This window comes from Pipistrellus kuhlii, unplaced genomic scaffold (genome assembly GCF_014108245.1).
Source record: "Pipistrellus kuhlii isolate mPipKuh1 unplaced genomic scaffold, mPipKuh1.p scaffold_m20_p_35, whole genome shotgun sequence".
Taxonomy (NCBI): domain Eukaryota; kingdom Metazoa; phylum Chordata; class Mammalia; order Chiroptera; family Vespertilionidae; genus Pipistrellus; species Pipistrellus kuhlii.
In genome coordinates, this window is record NW_023425535.1 from 2,763,104 (window position 1) to 2,782,263 (window position 19,160).

The 19,160-nt window shown below is 39.5% G+C and overlaps 1 protein-coding gene across 4 annotated transcripts in view; it reads right to left on the reverse strand.

The window, feature by feature from the left end:
- The window catches only part of MAPK8 (mitogen-activated protein kinase 8), a 103,677-nt gene that overhangs the window by 20,515 nt on the left and 64,002 nt on the right, over positions 1–19,160 (reverse strand). For all 4 annotated transcript variants that reach the window (XM_036461194.2, XM_036461197.2, XM_036461193.2 and 1 more), the window contains exon 6: positions 2,108–2,273. In XM_036461194.2, the coding sequence (XP_036317087.1) occupies positions 2,108–2,273 (166 nt within the window). The remainder of the gene's footprint in view (positions 1–2,107; positions 2,274–19,160) is intronic.

The following is a 19,160-nucleotide window of genomic DNA, read 5'->3' on the forward strand; positions in this document are numbered from 1 at the left end:
GAAACTGGAAAGAAATTTTGGAATACCTTTGGAATTAAAGTTTCTCTAAAATTTAATATTAAAATAAAGGCAAATATTTTTATATTTATAGTACGATTGAACTTTCAAAGACAAAGATTTAGAATAAAGTTAATATTCATAAATCAGTTCAGAGGGAAAAAATTCCAGGATTTTCATTTCTGGTAAAAATCTATTACAATAAAATTTCCCTATAGATTATAGAGAATAACAAACTTTACTTAAATACCCAGGACACAAGTTATGTAGAAAACTTTAAGAAATCATATAAACCCATTTTTAAGCAGATTATGAAAGTGGCAAGCATGCAAAGCAGTTCTTGTCTGGGTCAGTGAAGACTTTCTCAACATGATAAGCCTGGTTCACGCATAAAACTTCCTTTAATGGGTCTATAGCCAACTAGCAGCTTAAATATATTCCATTATATTAAACTTTCTACAAAGCTTTGAGGTAGCTTGCAATAAAAGGCAAAATTAAGGTTATTAAAACAGGTGACGGTGGGTGGAGGAAGTTCTTATGTTTGCCCTTGACGGCTAATGTGATATCATCATTAAGCATTACATTTGACTCAGTTTCCTGAGATCAAAAAAGAAAAGAAAGAAAAATAAGGTCATCTACATAACTCTTATCTACGAGGAAAGCAAGTCAATTTTTAATATGGTATTTTTTCTTAGTGCTAATTCCTGGCAGGGAGCTATTTCCCCAAATCACACTTATAGGACACAGAGCGACACATTACACAGTAGCTGAGACAGTCAATGGTTTTAAAGCAAATGCAAAAGCAATCTTCATGTTGGTTACTTGTATCAATTCTAAAAAAACAACGACAAACCTAATAAACAACAATAACAAAACCTCAATGAGTCTAATATTAAATCTAACTCACTTGATCTCTAGGGTATAAGACAATTTTAGATAGTAAGAAAACAAAACAGCCTGTTTATTTAAAAACAAAAGAATAGGAAATGTTTAAAGCATTTGTTTTTAATTAGCTCAGAAAATAAAAGGAAGTTAAAATCCTCAGTTCAACGTTATCTTTTCTAAAAATGAATCAAGAAGATTGACTTAATACAGTTTCTTAATTCAAAGCAAGCTGCTAGGAAAAAGCCCAGGCCCCATTCCAAGCAGTGCTTTGGATGAAGTTACCACAAGTCAATAAAGGCCTGTCTGTGCACTCACTCAACCCCTAACTCACTTAATATGTGTACGTTTAATTTTTTAATAAATACTGGGCTTCAAGTCCTTTAAGAAATAAAGAATAAAAGACTGCTATGACATATACAAATATTTTGCAGTTCACAAGTTATCAGATCACTGATAAAACAATTCATGCAAACTGTTTATTTCTCTCACCATGATCGGTATCATGGCTTAAATTCATTATAATAGGCACATTTGAGGAATTCACTTGATGGCATTTTAATTTATGAATCTATAATAATCTATAGGGAAATTTTATTGTAATAGATTTTTACCAGAAATGAAAATCCTGGAATTTTTTTCCTCTGAACTGACAATTTTCTTCAACCTTGATTCTAATGCCGATATACGTAACTGAATATACCGACACATAATATGCCATTTCTTTAAGGCTGGACACAGGGCGTTGATGAAAATTTCCTACAAGAGGTCACCTTTATTATCCTTCAGCTCTGTAGATGGCTTTACTTTGGCTCTTCAAATTTACCCTAAGTGCTATTGCTAATAGTTCTAGTCTCAGGGGGTTGGAAACATGTGCAAATGTCACTAACAGCAAACTAAACTTCATACAAAAGATAAACTGTCAGTTTACTATATATATTCCTTGAGCCCATGTTGGAAATATTCACTGTAAAGTTACAGGAAAGTAAATTTCAGGGGCCATGGCAACAAAGTCTTTATCCAAAGTAGTGTTGATAGTTATGTATTTGTAATTAAATAGACAGGTGCCCTAAGTTTTTCCAAACACTTATGACAAAATTTAGAGTTACTTTCAAACTCTTAATAAAATACTTCAGTGACATATATTTAACTATGCACTTCATCTTCAATATTTACATAAGCAATCTCATAAAATAGAACAGCATTTCAAGTAAACGTGTTTTCTGACCGTTTTCTTTGTAGCCCATCCCTAGGATGACTTCAGGTGCTCGGTAGTAGCGAGTCACTACATAAGGAGTCATCATGAAACTCGTTCCTGCAGTCCTGGCCAATCCAAAGTCAAGAATCTTCAAAGTGCAGTCTGATTTTACTACGATATTACTGGGCTTCAAGTCCTTTAAGAAATAAAGAATAAAAGACTGCTATGACATATACAAATATTTTGCAGTTCACAAGTTATCAGATCACTGATAAAACAATTCATGCAAACTGTTTATTTCTCTCACCATAATCTGTATCATGGCATAAATTCATTATAATAGGCACATTTGAGGAATTCACTTGATGGCATTTTAATTTATGAATACATATTATACAATTAGAGAATTTAGTAGTATTTTATTTGCTAGAAATTATGATTAGCTAGTAATTTTTGATCAAGTGGAGTAAAGGAACTACATCTTAAAGCTCACATAAGCCCTTGCTGGTTTGGCTCAGTAGATAGAGCGTAGGCCTGCAGACTGAAGGGTCCCAGGTTCAATTCCAGCCAAGGGTTACGGGCTCAATCTTCAGTGTGGGGCATGCAGGAGGCAGCCTATCAATATTGTCTTTCATCATTGATGTTGTTTCTACCTCTTCCCCCCCCCCTCCCTTCCTCTCTGAAGTCAATAATAAAAAATCTATAATAATAAAAGTATAATATGCTAATTAGACCAGACATCCTTCAGGACAACCTTCCAGACAAAGCTGGGGTTTGTGAGGGAAGCCCGGGTCCCAGGTGCCAGAGGGAAACCAGTGCCAGCAGCTAGGAGAAGGAAGGCCTACTCTTGCACAAATTTCATGCATCAGGCCTCTAGTGTTTAAAAATAAAAAAGATCAGCCGAAACTGGTTTGGCTCAATGGATAGTGTCGGCTTGGGGACTGAAGGGTCCCGGGTTTGATTCCGGTCAAGGGCATGTGCCTTGGTTGCGGGCACATCCCCGGTGGGGGGTGTGCAAGAGGCGGCTGATGGATGACTCTCTTTCATCAATGTTACTAACTCTCTCTCTCCCTTCCTCTCTGTAAAAAAATCAATAATATATAAAAAAATAAAAAATAAAAAAGATCACATAAAACAAATATGGTAAAAGAAAGACAGAATCATAAGGTAGCATTTATATTCACTTGTATACTAAATTACAGGCATTAAAAAAACTAATTTTAAAGTCACAATGAAGTTTGTGTAGATATTGCAAATCAACAATTGACCATTTTATGTCAATCCAAACCAAGTGTCATTTGACCTCTCGCATTGGCAGATGGCCAAGTCTCACAGTCCTCAGCGGTCTTTCCCACACTGACTGCTCGTCCCAAATCACACAAATTTGTAAAATCTGTCTGCTCATAGAGGTAGGAGAGCATTATCTTGGTGCCACTAATCTATATAATTACTTGCTGTTAATGCTACTAAATAATGTCTTTGTGAAGGATTTTCCAGCGTCACAAGCTAACCCAAGTTTCAAGCAGTCATGCTTGGTCGTTAAAATGAAGGCAGCAGCGAAAAAACTCATGGCTTCAAGTTCAAGACATTTTGCCTGTTAGCTCCCATGAATCCTACTGTGAACCAAGAGACACAGAAAGCAAACATGCATCCACAACACAAACACACTCCATTACGGGTACTGATGGCCTGAAAGGCAATGACTGCTTTCCCAACGTCTCTCTCCAGGAAAAACTGTGTTATATTTAGCATCTTTTCATAGGCAATCATGGATGGTTTTAGAAGATATGTAACGCAAGGGCTTTATCAAATTAAAAATAGAGATCAACAGGCTTAGTGAAACAGAAGATGAAATTTTTCATTATTGTTGTTACATAAATATGATGTTGGCACTATTTGCAAAATACAATACTCAGCAAAATAACTCTGCATGTTCAAGAAAAACCTTACAAGCTTTGATACAGTTTCAAAGTCTACTGTGATGGGTAAAGATCAATGGCTCTTTACACTACTGCATCCCCACCTAGAAATACAATTCTAATTTTAAACATTTTATTTTAAAAAATTAAGAGTAAAATACACTTAAAAATATTTTTAAAGAAACACTGTCCAAAAATGGCTCAAAAAGTATTACCTGAAATCTACCCTTATCTATCAATAGGATAAGCATTCTACAGATGCTAGGACCATATGAGAACAACTGAATTGGTGTGAATTTGTAGCAGAGTGGAACTAAGCTAACATTATTCCATCTTCTCTCACAGTTTCTAGCCTCCTCACAATGAGGTAGGTAGTCAGGCAAGCCTAACGGTGGTAAGTTCTGGGAAGCGGCTGTGAGTGAGAACATACAGAAGGGCATCCTGTTGTCCTGCCCTGCTTTGGTGACTATAACATTCCAGACAGTGGACCCTCTGTCCGTGTGGGTGGGTGGCTGAGCATCAAGGTAAAGCAGAGTCCTCACCTATCATGACCTGCACTGGACATGCAATGTGGGAAATAAACCTTAGTTGGTAACCACTGAGAATTCAGGGTTTGTTACTAGCATAGCCCAGTTGAGACATTGTGATTTATAATTACTTACATATTTGGTTTTTGTCTCAATTACTGAGACAGAGCTCCTAAAAACCTTAGAATTTCTTTCTTTCTTTAAAAAAAATATTTTTTATTGGTGTGGTGTTTTTTTGAAAGTGAAAGAGGAAGGGAGAGGGAGAAAGAAACATTGATCAGCTCTCTCTTGGACATACTCTGACCTGAGATCAGACGGACACCCGGGTTTATGCCCTGACCTAGAATCAAACTTAACCCTTCGGTGCACAGGACAACACCAACCAGGGCAAGAATTCCTTAACTGATAAGAGAAAAAGGTGATTGTTATTTTTAAAGCCCTTTTCACCCTGAGCTTATGTTAATGGGGTGGCTTGCAAAGCCTAAAGGATGGGGGCTGGCTGCCAAGGGAACCAACATAGTGATTTGAGCTTCACCTTTCAGACCCACTCCCGGACCTCAGCTAGTGTTCAATTACCAATGGTAATGATTCAATCAACATGCCTAAGAAGGAAATGAAGACTCCATTAAAACCACAGAAGACAAGATTTGGTGTGAACATGTCAAGATCTGAGGAGTGGCGCACCCAGGAAAGGCATGGAGCTCCACCCCTCTTCCCACATTCCTTCCCTATGCATCTCTCTTTGGTTTTCCCTGAGGAACGTCCTTTGTAATAGCTGGTAGTTTGCTAAGTAAAATGTTGTCCTGAGTTCTGTGAGCAGCACTGGCAAATACATTGAACCTGAGTAGAAAGATGTGGGAACCTCTGAATGGCACCCAGGAGGTCAGAACCACAGTAATAACCAGGGTTTGTGGTCGGCATCGGAAGGGGGACAGTCTGATGAGGCTGAGCTTTGAACCTGTGGGATCTGATGCTGTCTCCAGGTAGAAAGGGTCAGAACGAAATTAAATTGTAGGACACCAGCTGAAGTACAGAAAACCTGAGAACTGTTTGGTAAGAAAAACTCACACACGGTGTCACCAGTGGTACTGAGTGCAGTAAACACAGAGCCTGCTCTTCCTTCTCGCCGGTCCATTCTGATATCCCTGAAACCAGGTAGGGTGCTACGCTTCCACACACCTGACCACAGCTTAGCCGTCAAGTAGGAGGCAGCAGGGACACTAATCCCACAGCTGGAAAAAGCGATCTGGGTTATATAGTAGCAATGCCTCTGAAGACACTGTCACCTGGAAGAACTCGCAGGCACAGCCCTGCAGAATGAAGCGGAGGCTCTCGAGTAGGGCTGGCAAGGGAAGGCCTGCCTGTCAAGACACAGCCACACTCACTCAGCTAGCTGCTCACTGTCTATGGCCATTCTGTGTTACACTAGCAAAGCCATAACAGAGCTTGTATCACCTATAAAGCCTAAAATACTTATTATTTGGCCTTGCCTTTACAAAGTCAGTTTGGGGAAGAAGTGATTGGAAAGTAACGTTTTCGTAGTGTGTGTTGGTGGCTACTGGATAGGTTTGGAAGAACTGTAGTGCAGTAAACATAACACAGAGCACTGCTGTGCAGTAAACACAATTTACTGCCAGGTGACAAGTAGAAATGAAAAGGAACAGAGTTAAGAATTTCAGGGCCTTGACATTCTGGAAAAATTAAAAGTTACTAGACACTTACAAAAAAAGCAGTGTATATAGCAGTTATCTTCTCCTCCCAGCCCGGTATACCTCTATACCTTCTCACCTTCGATCAGTAGACTGAGAGAATGTGATGTCCACCAAATCTGAAGACAAGTTTTAAATGAGCTTGCTTGATTTAGCTTGGTTCTCCTCTCCTATCTTTCACCCTGAGAAAAGGATGAGCCCAATGAAGGCACTCCTTCAGCCCAGACCAGCGATTTACAAACTTTTTCATCTCATGACACATATAACATAGTTGCTAAAATTCTGCAGCACACCAAAAAAATTTATTTTTTGCTGATATGACAAAAATACGACGACAGTCTATGGGAAAAGAGGTCAGTGCCCCTGATAAGTAGTCAGGTACTGCATGTTTTAAACATTCTTCCTGTGTATTGGGTAAAAACTGCTGACCTAGACAATGACACCAGACCATGGAATAAGCCCTGGACCTGTCCCCAGGATCTGGGGCAGTGCCACACAGCCGACCTGTAGACCTGAGCAAGCTGGAAATGCCGTTTAAGCCACTGATACTTCGATTTGTTTCTGAAGCATCATCTTATATAATAAAAGGCTAATATGCAAACCGACTGAATGGCTGAGTGACCAGTAATGATGAAGCACACTGACCACCAGGGGGCAGATGCTCAGTGCCGGAGCTGTCCCTTGGTGGTCAGTGTGCTCCCACAGGGGGAGTGTCACTCAGCCACTCACGGCTGGGCCCACAGCTGGCAAGTGCAGTGATGGTGGCGGTAGCCTCTCACCTCTGCAGCAGCGCTAAGGATGTCCCATGGGGAGTGGGCCTCAGCCATCAGTCGAACATCCTCGAGGGCTTCGGTGAGAGAGCACAGGCTGGGCTGAGGGACCCCCACCCCCGACTGCATGGATTTCGTGCACTGGGCCTCTAGTTTTCATATCATTCTAAAAACCCTTCACAGAAAATCTTTCTATTGAAGAAACTGCTTCAGACTAGCTAATAGAGGGCAAAAGCTTCAAGTTAGACATCAAGTCCAGCGAGCTAACAAATGTGCTTAGAAAAGAACTGTCATTAAAATGATAAAAAGCCTCCTAAGTTTCTGAAAGGGGAAGAGAAAAAAAAAAGCCCTCCATAACTGCGTGGCTGTTCTAGCCTTAAAACAGTGAGTCTCAATTCAGGGAAATGGTGCCCCAGGGTATCTGGCACTGCCTGGTGACATTTTAGGTTGTCACAATTGGGGAGCACTTATAACTGCCATCTAATGGGTCAAGGCCAGGGTTAACTGCTAGCCATTCTACAATACACAGGACAGTCCGTCAAAATAATTTATTTATCCAAAATGTCAATAGTAGCCAGGCTGAGAAAGCCTGCCGTAAAATGGAACTTGACCCCAATCTTTTATAGAGAGAAAGCTGAGCAGCTCCCACATTTCTAACACCCACCTCAGATATGTCTAAGGAGGAAAGTGGAGCCAAGGTGGAGAGCGCGAGCAGAGGGCAAGGTGCTCCTGGCAGAGATCAGATTTAGGGCAGAATCAAGGAATATTCCTCACCTCAGGGCAAGAGACACTCACAATGTCTGACCAAGAGATTTCAAATAAGCAATGACTGCCCTTCTCAGCTTCCCAGATGGGACAGTTGACTGTGGTTACCCTGGCCCTGTATGACACCACCTTAGGGAATAAAGGGAGGGGGCAGGGGAAGGAAGGGGGGATAATTTGCTCATTTCAGTTCCAATGTTTCTGGACCAAAGGAGCAATGTCTGGATCTGATGTGGAGATGACATGTGTCACTTGGAGTGAAATGCCTTGATAGACTAGGACTTTGGGTTATCTCACCTGAGGGGTAACAATGGAATAAAGAGGGCACAGGGATTTTTGACAATCAGGAGGATAGACTGTGACAGAGATGGTGCTCACCACCATTCTGAAGCCTGCCTCCCCACACTTCCCAGTTCCCTTACAACTAGGCAGGTCCTTAACTGGTTCTGACAATGGGCTTAGAGCAGAATGATGTGGCCTTTCCAGGCCAAAGAACAGAAGAGCTAATACACAGCACCCACTTCCTCTTCTCATGCACAGTGAGCACCAACTACCAAACAGTGGAGCCTCACTCAGCCTGGGTCTCTGAGTGACACTGTGGAAGCACCCTCTCCATCTCCCCCCACCCCCCCCACACACCTTGACTTTCACTGAACCCCTACAGGATGGAAGTTCAGGTTATCTTAGCAAGTAAGCAATCTCAATCCAGCAGAAGCATTAGCTGAGGCTGAGGGGAATCTGAATTAGTAGTAGAGCAGAGAGAGGAGTAAATTGTGGCCTCAAGACAGCTGCAGAAGTGAGTGCAGTAGTTTATCCCATTACACTTCTAGTAAGATACTCAAGAAAAAGAACAGACATCAAATAAAACCATGGCAGAACAGTTTCCAGAACTTACCATATGAAGAAAGTGGGAACAAGAAGCACCAGGGGTGCCTACAGTGGGTGCTGTGCTGCAAGCTCGGCCTCCTGGTGCAGCACTGAGCACTCATTCTTCCAGCTGCTGGCAGTGTTGGCTGCCAACAGCTTCAGCAAGCCTCTCCCTAGGAATTGCCTCATTTTCCAAGGTCCTGGTGCCCCCCGGGGCAAAGGTCCAGTTGAGTTAGCAACTGAGGCCTCTGGAGTGATTGCATCCAATATAATTTCTCCCTTTGTGCACTTTTACTAGTACTTCCTTTACTCCCCTTAGAGACCCCCTTATGAATTTTATTAGTTCAAATTTATTATGTAAGTTTTCTATAGTTGTACTGTATTTTTAATACTTTATCGCCAATATATTAAAGGAGTATGTATAGTATCCCAATACGTACAATTTTATTTGTGCAGTTATTCTATATTTTACAATTTGAGATTTGTACATTGCAACTCTACTCCATGTCAAGTTTCTTGATAGTTATTTATCCAAATACTAGTAAGTGTATTATACCCTTCATCCTTATAAGTAACTCTTTTCCCCCCACTATAATCAATTTCACTTGATTAAATAGTTATTCTTGTTTTTGTTTTTTTGACTGATGCTTAGAAAGAGAGAGAGGGAGGGAGAAAGAGGGAGAGAAACACCAATTTATTGTTCCACTTTCTTATGCATTCATTGGTTGATTTTTTTGTATATGCCCTGACTAGGGATCAAATATTGGCATGTCGGGACAACACTCTGATCAACTGAGCTACCTGGCCAGGGCTCTTTTTTTCAATTTTAATTTTTATATCAAATGTATTGGGTGACATTAGTCAATAAAGCCACACAGGTTTCAAGTGTATGACTCTATAACACACAATCTGCACACGTGCATCGTGCACATACCACCCAAAGTCAAGTCTCCTTCCACCACCATTTATCCCCCTTTGCCCTTTTCCATTTCTCGCCACCCCCCTTCCCCTCTGGTTAGCACCATATTGTTGTCAGATCTAGGGTTTTCTTATTATTATTAATCCCTTCCCTTTTTCTCCTAGCCCCAACCCGGCTCCCCTCTGACAGCTGTCAGTCTCTTCCATCCTGTTTGCATTCTCCCAGTACATCTCTGCTAACACCTGTGCTTGCAGCCTTTGGAAATTAGCTGTAAATGTTTTTGTTATAGAAACATGTACCTGTTGGTTTTGTGTGTGTCATAACCCTTTTTCATTAAGATGTTAATGTTATAATGTTATATATTGATCTTCTGTAACTTAATGTTTCCTTTTTATGCTTCTTATTGTTTCTTTTCTTTTCTTTCTTTTTTTAATATCTCCTGATCACTTGCTACTACCTCCATTAATCTGAAAATTTTCTACTTTGAAGTTTTTACTTTACTAAAATCAAACTAACTTCCTTGATGGTGGATTCCTGTCCTGATCCAAAGGACAAAGGAAATGAACAAAAACAACACCCAGAAGTTTAACTTATTTGCTCTATCTCATGTAACACATGAGTATGAGTTGAGGATGATATACTCCTCCATTTAAAAGAATTTATCTTATGTTGCTTAAAGAAGGCATTAGATATAATATTATAATAGTTGCATATGTAATATACAAGGCAATCAGAATAACTAAGGATAAGTAAGCATGAATATCTCAGGTGCATAATTGTCTTAAAATAGTTAATTTGAGCACACATATACATATTTATTTTATTATATAAGTTAGGATATTTGTTATAAGGTAGCTCAGAAAAAAAATATACTTCCTCTTAATTAAGTACATTTTCAAAAATTCCTCCCAAATTAGATGCAATTATTTTCAAAGAATAAGCTAGAATTAAAACTAAAATACAAAAACATATGTCCACACAAAAACTTGTATATGAATGTTCATGTCAACATTACTTAGGCAAAAAATAAATAAATAAATAAATAAATAAATAAATAAATAAAAAGGCAACAGCTAACTGTCCATCAGGTAGTAAAATGGGATTAAACACATGTGGTATATCTAATTAGTGAAATATTATTTGGCAATAAAAAATAAATGAAATAATGACACGTGATATGTACATGGATGAACCACATATTATATAATTACATTTACTACTGAACCTTGAACTACATGGGTTGGATATGGAGAGGTCCATTTATATGTGAACTTTTTTCAATAAATACAGTAAATGTATTTTCTCTTTCTAATGATTTCTTGATATTTTCATTTTTCTAGCTTACTTTATTGCAGCACATAATACATATGACATACCAAATATATGTTAAATGACTTTATGTTATTGGTAAGGCTTCTGGTCAACAGGAGGCTATTTGTAATTAAATTTAGGGAGAGTCAAAAGTTATGTGCAGATGCTGGGCACACAATACAATATACAGATGAGGTATCATAGAATTGTACTCTTAAAGCCCATATAATTTTATTAACCAATACCATCCAATAAATTTAATTAAAGCTGTCAAAAAAAGAAGTTTTATGCACATTTTTTTTTACTGCATTGGAGGGGGTCTGTCTCTAACCCCCATGTTGTTCAAGAGTCAACTATGTATGAAATGCCCAGAATAAGCAAATACATGGAGACGGGAGACTGGAGACTAGTGGTTGCTGAGGGCTAGAGTTCGTGCAGGTGACAGGGAAGACTGAGAACTGAAGGCTAATGAGTGAAGTTTCTTTAAGGAGGGCAAAAATGTTCTACTAGTAGATGATGGCGATGTTTGCACACCTTTGGATATAATAAAAATGCTGAATTATACACTTAAAGTGGTAAATTGTATGGCATGTGAATTATGGCTCAGTAAATCAGTTAAAAACAGGCTACAAAAATAGAAAATGCTTCTGAATATATACAAGAAACAGCTCTGGTGAATATTCAACTTTATATAATTATTAATGATAGCAGGCATTATATTAACTGCTTAATTTTATTTTATTTTTTAAAATATATTTTATTGATTTTGTACAGAGAGGAAGGGAGAGAGATAGAGAGCTAGAAACATTGATGAGAGAGAGTCATCGAACAGCTGCCTCTTGCACCCCCCCCACTAGGGATATGCCTGCAACCAAGGTACATGCCCTTGATCGGAATCGAACCCGGGTCCCTTCAGTCCCCAAGCTGTTTCGGCAATATTAACTGCTTAATTTTAGAGCAAAAATAGCTTTATAGTACTCCATATAAATCAGCAAAATACAACACTCCCAAATGATAAAAGGCTGTGTGTGATATAGCAAAAATGAATGCGAGCTTCACAGAAACACTAAAAAGCAGAGGAAAAATGATCAAAATCATTTTTTTTCAGAAATCTGGAAAACGGTCAAAGGTTTATAACCAAGTTAATGCAGAATCAAGAAAGAGGCAACTTAAAAATGATAGAAAAGATATGCCCTGTTTTTAAGAGCCCTTTCGCTATCCATCTCCCTGGCTGAGTGGGAGTCTTGGAGAAAGCAGGCCACATTCTCAGTGTGGGACCCGGGTCCTAGGCTACAGAAAGGGCACTTTCTGGAAACTTCGTAAGGCAAATGAATAACCTACTCTGTCTGGGATAAAACAGGAGAACAAGATATGGAATACCATAACATAAAGGGAGCCCAAAAGGAGTGAGAGAAAGGGGTAGAAAAATATTTTATTTTATTGATTAATAAAGATATTGATTAATAAGACGTTACATATGTGTCCTTATCTCCCCATTGCTATTCAACCCCCTGCCCTACTCGTACCCTTACCTCCCTATTGTCTGTGTCCATTGGTTAGGCTTACATGCATGCATACAAGACCTTTGGTTGATCTCTCCCCTAGAAAAACATCTGAAAGATGAGTAAAAATTTTCAAATGAAATACATAAATCTACACATCCGAACTGTACAACAAGCTACAAAAAGGATAAAAGCAAAAACTCTGCACTGAGACTCATCAAAAACAAACTGTTGAAAGACAAAGACAAAAAAGAGAATTTTCAGAGCATCCAGAGAAGCACACAAAAGATCCACAATATTAACAGCTACTTTCTAAAAAATAAAAATAATGATGATGATGGAGGTCAGAAAGTGGTGAAATAACATATTTAAAGGGTTGAAAGAAAAGCCAACAGAAACTCTAAATTCAGCAAAGTCAAAATTAAAAGAGAAATTAAGACATTCTGAGATAAATGAAAAGCTTGGGAATCTGTCACTAGACATGTATCATATAAGAAGTGCTAGCCCTAGCTGAAATAGCTCAGTTGTTAGAACACTGGCCTACGTACTGAGGGGTCACGGGTTCGATTCCTGGTCAAGGGCACAAACCTGGTCGCAGTATGATATCCGCCCCTTTTCTTCCCCCTGGTTGGGGCATGTGTGGGAGGCAACCAATCAGTGTATCTCTGTCACATTGATGTTTCACTCTTTCCCTCCCTGAACTCTTCCCTTTCTATTAGAATAAATGGAAAAAATATCCTCACTCCTTGAATGGGGATTAAAAAAAAAAAAAAAGTACTAAAGAGTCCTTCAGATAGAAATAAAAGAACAACTAACAGTTACTTGAAGTCAAATGAAGAGATAAAGAATACTGGTTAAGGTAATCTGTGCATAGATGTGTGTGTGTGTGTGTGTGTGTGTGTGTGTGTGTGTGTGTGTGTGTCCTTATGCCCAGCCTGCACCCTCTCCAATCTGGGACCCCTTGAGGGATGTCTGACTGCCCGGTGGTATCAGGCGTAGATGGGCAGTCAGATATTCCTCTCACAATCCAGGATTGCTGGCTCCCAACCACTGTCTGCCTGTCTGATTTCCCCCTTACAACTCCCCATCAACCTGGTCGCACCCAACTACCCTACCCTGCTGGCCCTGTTGCCCCTACTGCCCTTCCCTGCAGGCCTGGTTTCTCCCAACTGCCTTCCCCTGCAGGCCTGGCGCCCCCCCCCCCACCCCCCCGCAACTGTCCTCTTCTGTTGGACTGGTTGGCCCCAAATGCCCTCCCTTGCTGGCCCACTCACCCTCCCTTTGCCAGCCTTTTTGCCCCTAACTGCCTTCCTCTGCTGACCTGGTTGCCCCCAACTGCCTCTCCTAAAGGCCTGGTTTCCCCCAACTGTCCTCCCCTGGAGGCCTGGTTGCCCTCAACTGCCCTCACCTGTTGGCCTGGTTCCCCGCAACTGTCCTTCCCTGCAGGCCTGCGTCCCCCACCACTGTCCTCCCCTGCAGGCCTGATCTCCCACAACTGTCATCCTCTGGTGGCCATCTTGTATGTTGGAGTGATGGTCAATTTGCATATTATCTCTTTATTATATAGGATATTATAAAAGGCCTGTGGTGTCACGACCAAACAACCGGTCAGAGCCATGTGGCTTGGTGGGGCCCACGACTCTGCGTGGTGAGGCCTGGGGTCCTGCCCGCGCAGCGGGTCTGGGACTCACACGATTTCGCGTGCTGGGCCTCCAGTAGATACGTAAAAAGGCCAGCTGTACTTCCCCCGCAATATGATTTAAAAGGCAAATGCAGTAAACAATACGTACAAATCTAACTTAATGGGCACACAGTCTCTAAATATGTAATTTGTGACAACAATAATATAAAGGGAAAAGGAAGACTGCATAGGAGCAGAGTTTTTGTATACTACTGAAGTTATAGTGGTAATATTTCAAAATAGATTGTTATAAATCAGAGAGGTTAAATTGTAATGCCCAAGGTAACCTTTAAGACTGAAATATAAGGAAAAGAAACATAGAAAAAAAGATAGAGAGCAAAAAAAGTACTTACACACACAAAAAGGCAGTAATAAAAAATCTGAGGAACAAAAAGATATGACATATGACAACAAACAGTACAGTGGCCAAAGTAACTTCTTCCTTATCAGCAATCACTTTACATGTAGATACAGTAACTCTCGAACTAAAAGCCAGAGAAGGGCAGAAGGCATAAAAGAAAGATGTGCCTCCTACAGGCTATCTCCAGAGATTCCCTTTAGCTTCAAAGGCACAAACAGATTGAAAGTGAAAGGATGGAAAAATACTATGTTTCATTTAAATAGAAACCAAAAGATAGCTATTTTAAAATCAAACAAAACAGACTATAAGTCGAAAATGTTAAATGGGGCAAAAGAGGACAATACTCTGATAAAAGGATCAATCCAATAATAATATATCTATACATACCTAACAAAGCCCCCAAATACATGAAGCAAAATTGACATGATTGGCCCTGGCTGGTTTTGCTCAGTGGATAGAGGCTGCACACTGAAGGGTCCCAGATTCGATTCCAGTCAAAGGCACACACCCAGGTTTCTGGCTAGATCCCCGGAAGGGGACATGCAAGAGGCAGCCGATCAATGATTCTCTCTCATCAATATGTTTCTATCCCTTCCTCTCTGAAATTAATAAAAATATATTTTAAAAAATTGACATGATTGAAGGGAAAAATAGACCGTTATCTAATAACAGGTATAGAGTTCTATGCCTTACTCTCATTAATGGACAAAACAATTAGAAAATCAATAAGAAAATAAGGGTGGGAAAAACACTATAAGCCAACTAGACATAACATATATATCTAAATATTCTCTTCATTATTATACATTACTTTTCTCAAGTGCACATGCAACAAGATAGTCTTCAGGATAGACTATATGTTAGGTCACAGAACAAACCTCAATAAATTAAAAAACATACAGTGTGTCTTCTCTGATCACAATGGAATGAAGCTAGAAATCAAGGAAAAGTGTAAAACACACACATTTGTGGAAATTAAACAACAGTTTGTGTAATTAAAGAACAGTTTACAAGGAAAATTAGTTATACTTTGAGATGAATGAAAATGAAAATACAACATACCAAAATTTAGGGAATACCTAATAAGTGGAGCTCAGGGGCAATTTCACAGCTGTTAATACTCACATTAAAAAAGAAAATTCATGGAGCTCACCTCACGGTCATGCCACAACACAGTCAAATTGGGCCCGAGAGCAGGGCTGCTTTGGCAAGCTGTCAGGTCCAGGTGGCTGTGCTGTGACATGACCGTGAGGTGAGCTCCATAGAAATGGCACTGCTTTTGGTATTGTGTTCTGTACACAATGAGTGCTCAATAAATCCTGTTCACTTCTACATAAAAAATAAACCTCAAATCAATAACCTAATATTCCACCTTAAGAAAGCAGAAGAGCAAATTAATCTGAAAGCAAGAACGTGACAGAAAATGATGAATAAAAAAGTAGAGATTAACAAAATAGAGACCAATAAAACAATAAAGAAAATCACCAAACTAGAAGTTGGTTCTTTAAATTTTTTAAAAATTTATTGATTTGAGAAAGCAGAGAGAGAAACATCAATTTTTGTCATTACATTTGGTTACTTCTATTTTTTTTAAATCCTTACCTGAGGATATTTTTTCCATTGAGTATTTTAGAGAGCGTGGAGGGGAAGAAGAAAGGGGGTTAAGAGAGAGAGAGAAACATTGATGTGAGAGAGACACAGATTATTTGCCTCTTACACATGACCCCACTGGGGCTGGGGATTGAGCCTGCAACTGTGGTATGTACCTTTGATCAGAAGTGAACCCAAGATCCTTTGGTCCGTGGGCCAAAGCGCTAACCTCTTAGCAGCCGGGCCAGGACTTGGTTGCTTTTTGTGTGTGCCCTGACCTATGATTAAACCCACAACATTCTAACCAACCAAGCTACCAGTCAGGGCTCAGAAGCTGGTTCTTTAAAAAGAGCAACAAATTGACAAACCTTTACCTAGACTAAGAAAAAAAAAAAAGATGCAATTAACTAAAATTATAAATTAAAATGGGGACATTACTACCAACTTTACAGAAACAAAAGGATTATAAAAGGAAAACTATGAACAAGTGTACACCAACAAATTAGATCACTTAGATGAAAAAATAAGTTCCTAAAAATACACAATATTACCTAAACTGACTCAAAAAACACAAAACCTGAACCTACCCATAGCAAGTAAAGAGAGCAAATCAATAATGAAAATCTAAAAAAAAAAAAAAAGGGGGGGGGGAATTCTACCAATCATTTAATTAAGAATTAACATAAATCCTTCTTAATCTCTTTCAAAAAACAGATGAGGGAAGAACAGTTTCTAACTCATCCTGAGGCCAGCATTATCTTAATACCAAATTCTAACAAACACGTTATTAAAAAAAAAAAAAAATCTACACAGCAATATCACTTATGAACATAGATGTAAAAATTCTCAGCAAAATACTAGCAAAATAATCCCAAGGCCTATTAGAAGGATTATATATTATGACTAAAATGGGATTTGATCCCAGGAATTCAAGTGTTCAATATACAAAATGAGTCAATTTAATATATCACATTGATTCAAGAAAAACCAAACATGATCACTTCAATTGATGCAGAAATGCATTTAACAAAATCCAACATGTTTTCATAATAAAAGCAGTTAAACTTGGAGTAAAAGGTATGTGGTAAAAAATTAATCTTAAAGACAGGTTTGGCTTCTGCCCTCGGTTATTGGTAACCTCAAGGCCTCTGAATGTCCTGACTGATATCAGAGTCTTTGTTTGCCTGGGGTTTTGGCCACAGGAAGTCTAACAATGTGAGAGACTAAAGGTAATATTGTAATTCTTAGGAAGGGTTGGAGACGAAAGGTCAGCCACGAGGCAGGCAGTTTTCCTGAGCAGCAAGGAAAAGACTTGGGTGAGCTTTCCTATCTAACAAATACTCTGTACTTTGAAACTCTGAGGAGAGGATAATTGGCTGAAATCTCCACGTTTGGACCTCTCTCAGATTATACCCACAGCATCACCATCACCTCCTTTGGTTGGTTCAAATTTATATTCTTTTGCTGTAATAACACCATATTCCTAACTACGGTGCTGTTTGGAACTGAGTCATTCAAGTGAATTATTAAAATTGAGAGTAGTTTTGGGGACCCCAAGTTTGTAGCCAGTTGACCTGAAGTGAGGGTGGTCTTGTGGATCTGTATACTCTCTAATCATATAATGTGACTAACTCCAATGCAAATGGAACTTCCTCAAACAGATCAAAGGCATTTATGAAGACGCCACAACTAATATCAAACTCCTAAGTCCAAGACAGGACACAGATTCCCACCTTTGCCACTTCCATTCAATATTTTGCTGGAAGTTTTAGTCAGAGCAAGTAGGCAAAAACAATACAAAACAAAACAAACAACAGAACACAACAAAAAACCCAATCAAAACAAATTGGAAAGAAAGAAGTCAAACAATTGTGCAAATAAGATGAGTTTACAAAGACAAAATTGTAAAAAACAAAAAAACAAAAAACACAAACAACTAAGAAAAATCACAAACAACTCCCCAACTTATTTGAATTAATTAAGCAAAGTTGCATGATATAACATCAATACACAAAGATCAGCTGTGTTTTTATACACTAGCAATGAACAAAACTATAAGGAAAACTAAGAAAATAATTTCATTTATACTAGCTTCCAAAATAAAAAAAATAGCTAGAGAAAAATTTAACTAATGAGGTGAAAGACTTGCACACTGAAAACTGTAAAACATGCTGAGATTTAAGAAGAATTATGTTATGGACTGAACTGTATCTCCCAAATTCACATGTGGAGGCCCTAACCACTTGTGTGGCTGTATCTGGATATAGGTTCCTTATGGAAATAATTAAGTTTTTAAATGAGGTCATAAAGATGGGCCCTAATCCAAAATAATTGGTATCTGTGTAAGAGTAAAAAATACCAGAGCTTGTACACATGCCCAACAACCCCCTCTCTGGCATAAGCCAGGGGGAGAGGTATCACTAAAAACTGAATTTGCTGGTCATGCATGGCCTTCTAGCCTCTAAAACTGTGAGAAGCAAATTTCTCTTGTTTAAGCCATTCAGTCCATAGTATTTTATTATGGAGCCCAACCAAGACTAATATATCAAATCTAAGTAAATGGAAAGATACCATACGTTCATGAGCTGTAATATTAAATACTAGAGGCCCAGTGCATGAAATTCATGCATGGGGTGGGGGTATGTCCCTCAGCCCAGCCTGCACACTCTCCTATCTGGAACCCCTTGAGGGATGTTCGACTACCCATTTAGACCCAATCCCGATGGGCAGTCGAACATCCCTCTCACAATCCAGGACTGCTGGCTCCCAAATGCTCGCCTGACTGACTTCCTGATTGCCCCTAACTGCTTCTGCCTGCCAGCCTGATCACCCCCTAACCACTCCCATGCCAGCCTGACTCATGTCTTAACTGCTCCCCTGCCAGCCTGTTTGCCCCCAACTTCCCTCCTCTGTGGGCCTGGTAACCCCTAACTGCCTTCCCCTGCAGGGTTGATCACCTCCAACTGCCCTCCCTTGCAGACCTGGTCCTTCTCAACTGCCCTCCCTTGCAAGCTTAGAGCCTCCCAATGTCCTCCCCTGCTGGCCATCTTGTGTCCACATGGGGGCAGGATCTTTGACCACATGGGGCAGCTATTGTGTGTTGGAGTGATGGTCAATTTGCATATCACTCTTTTATTAGATAGGATAGAGGCCTGATGCATGGGT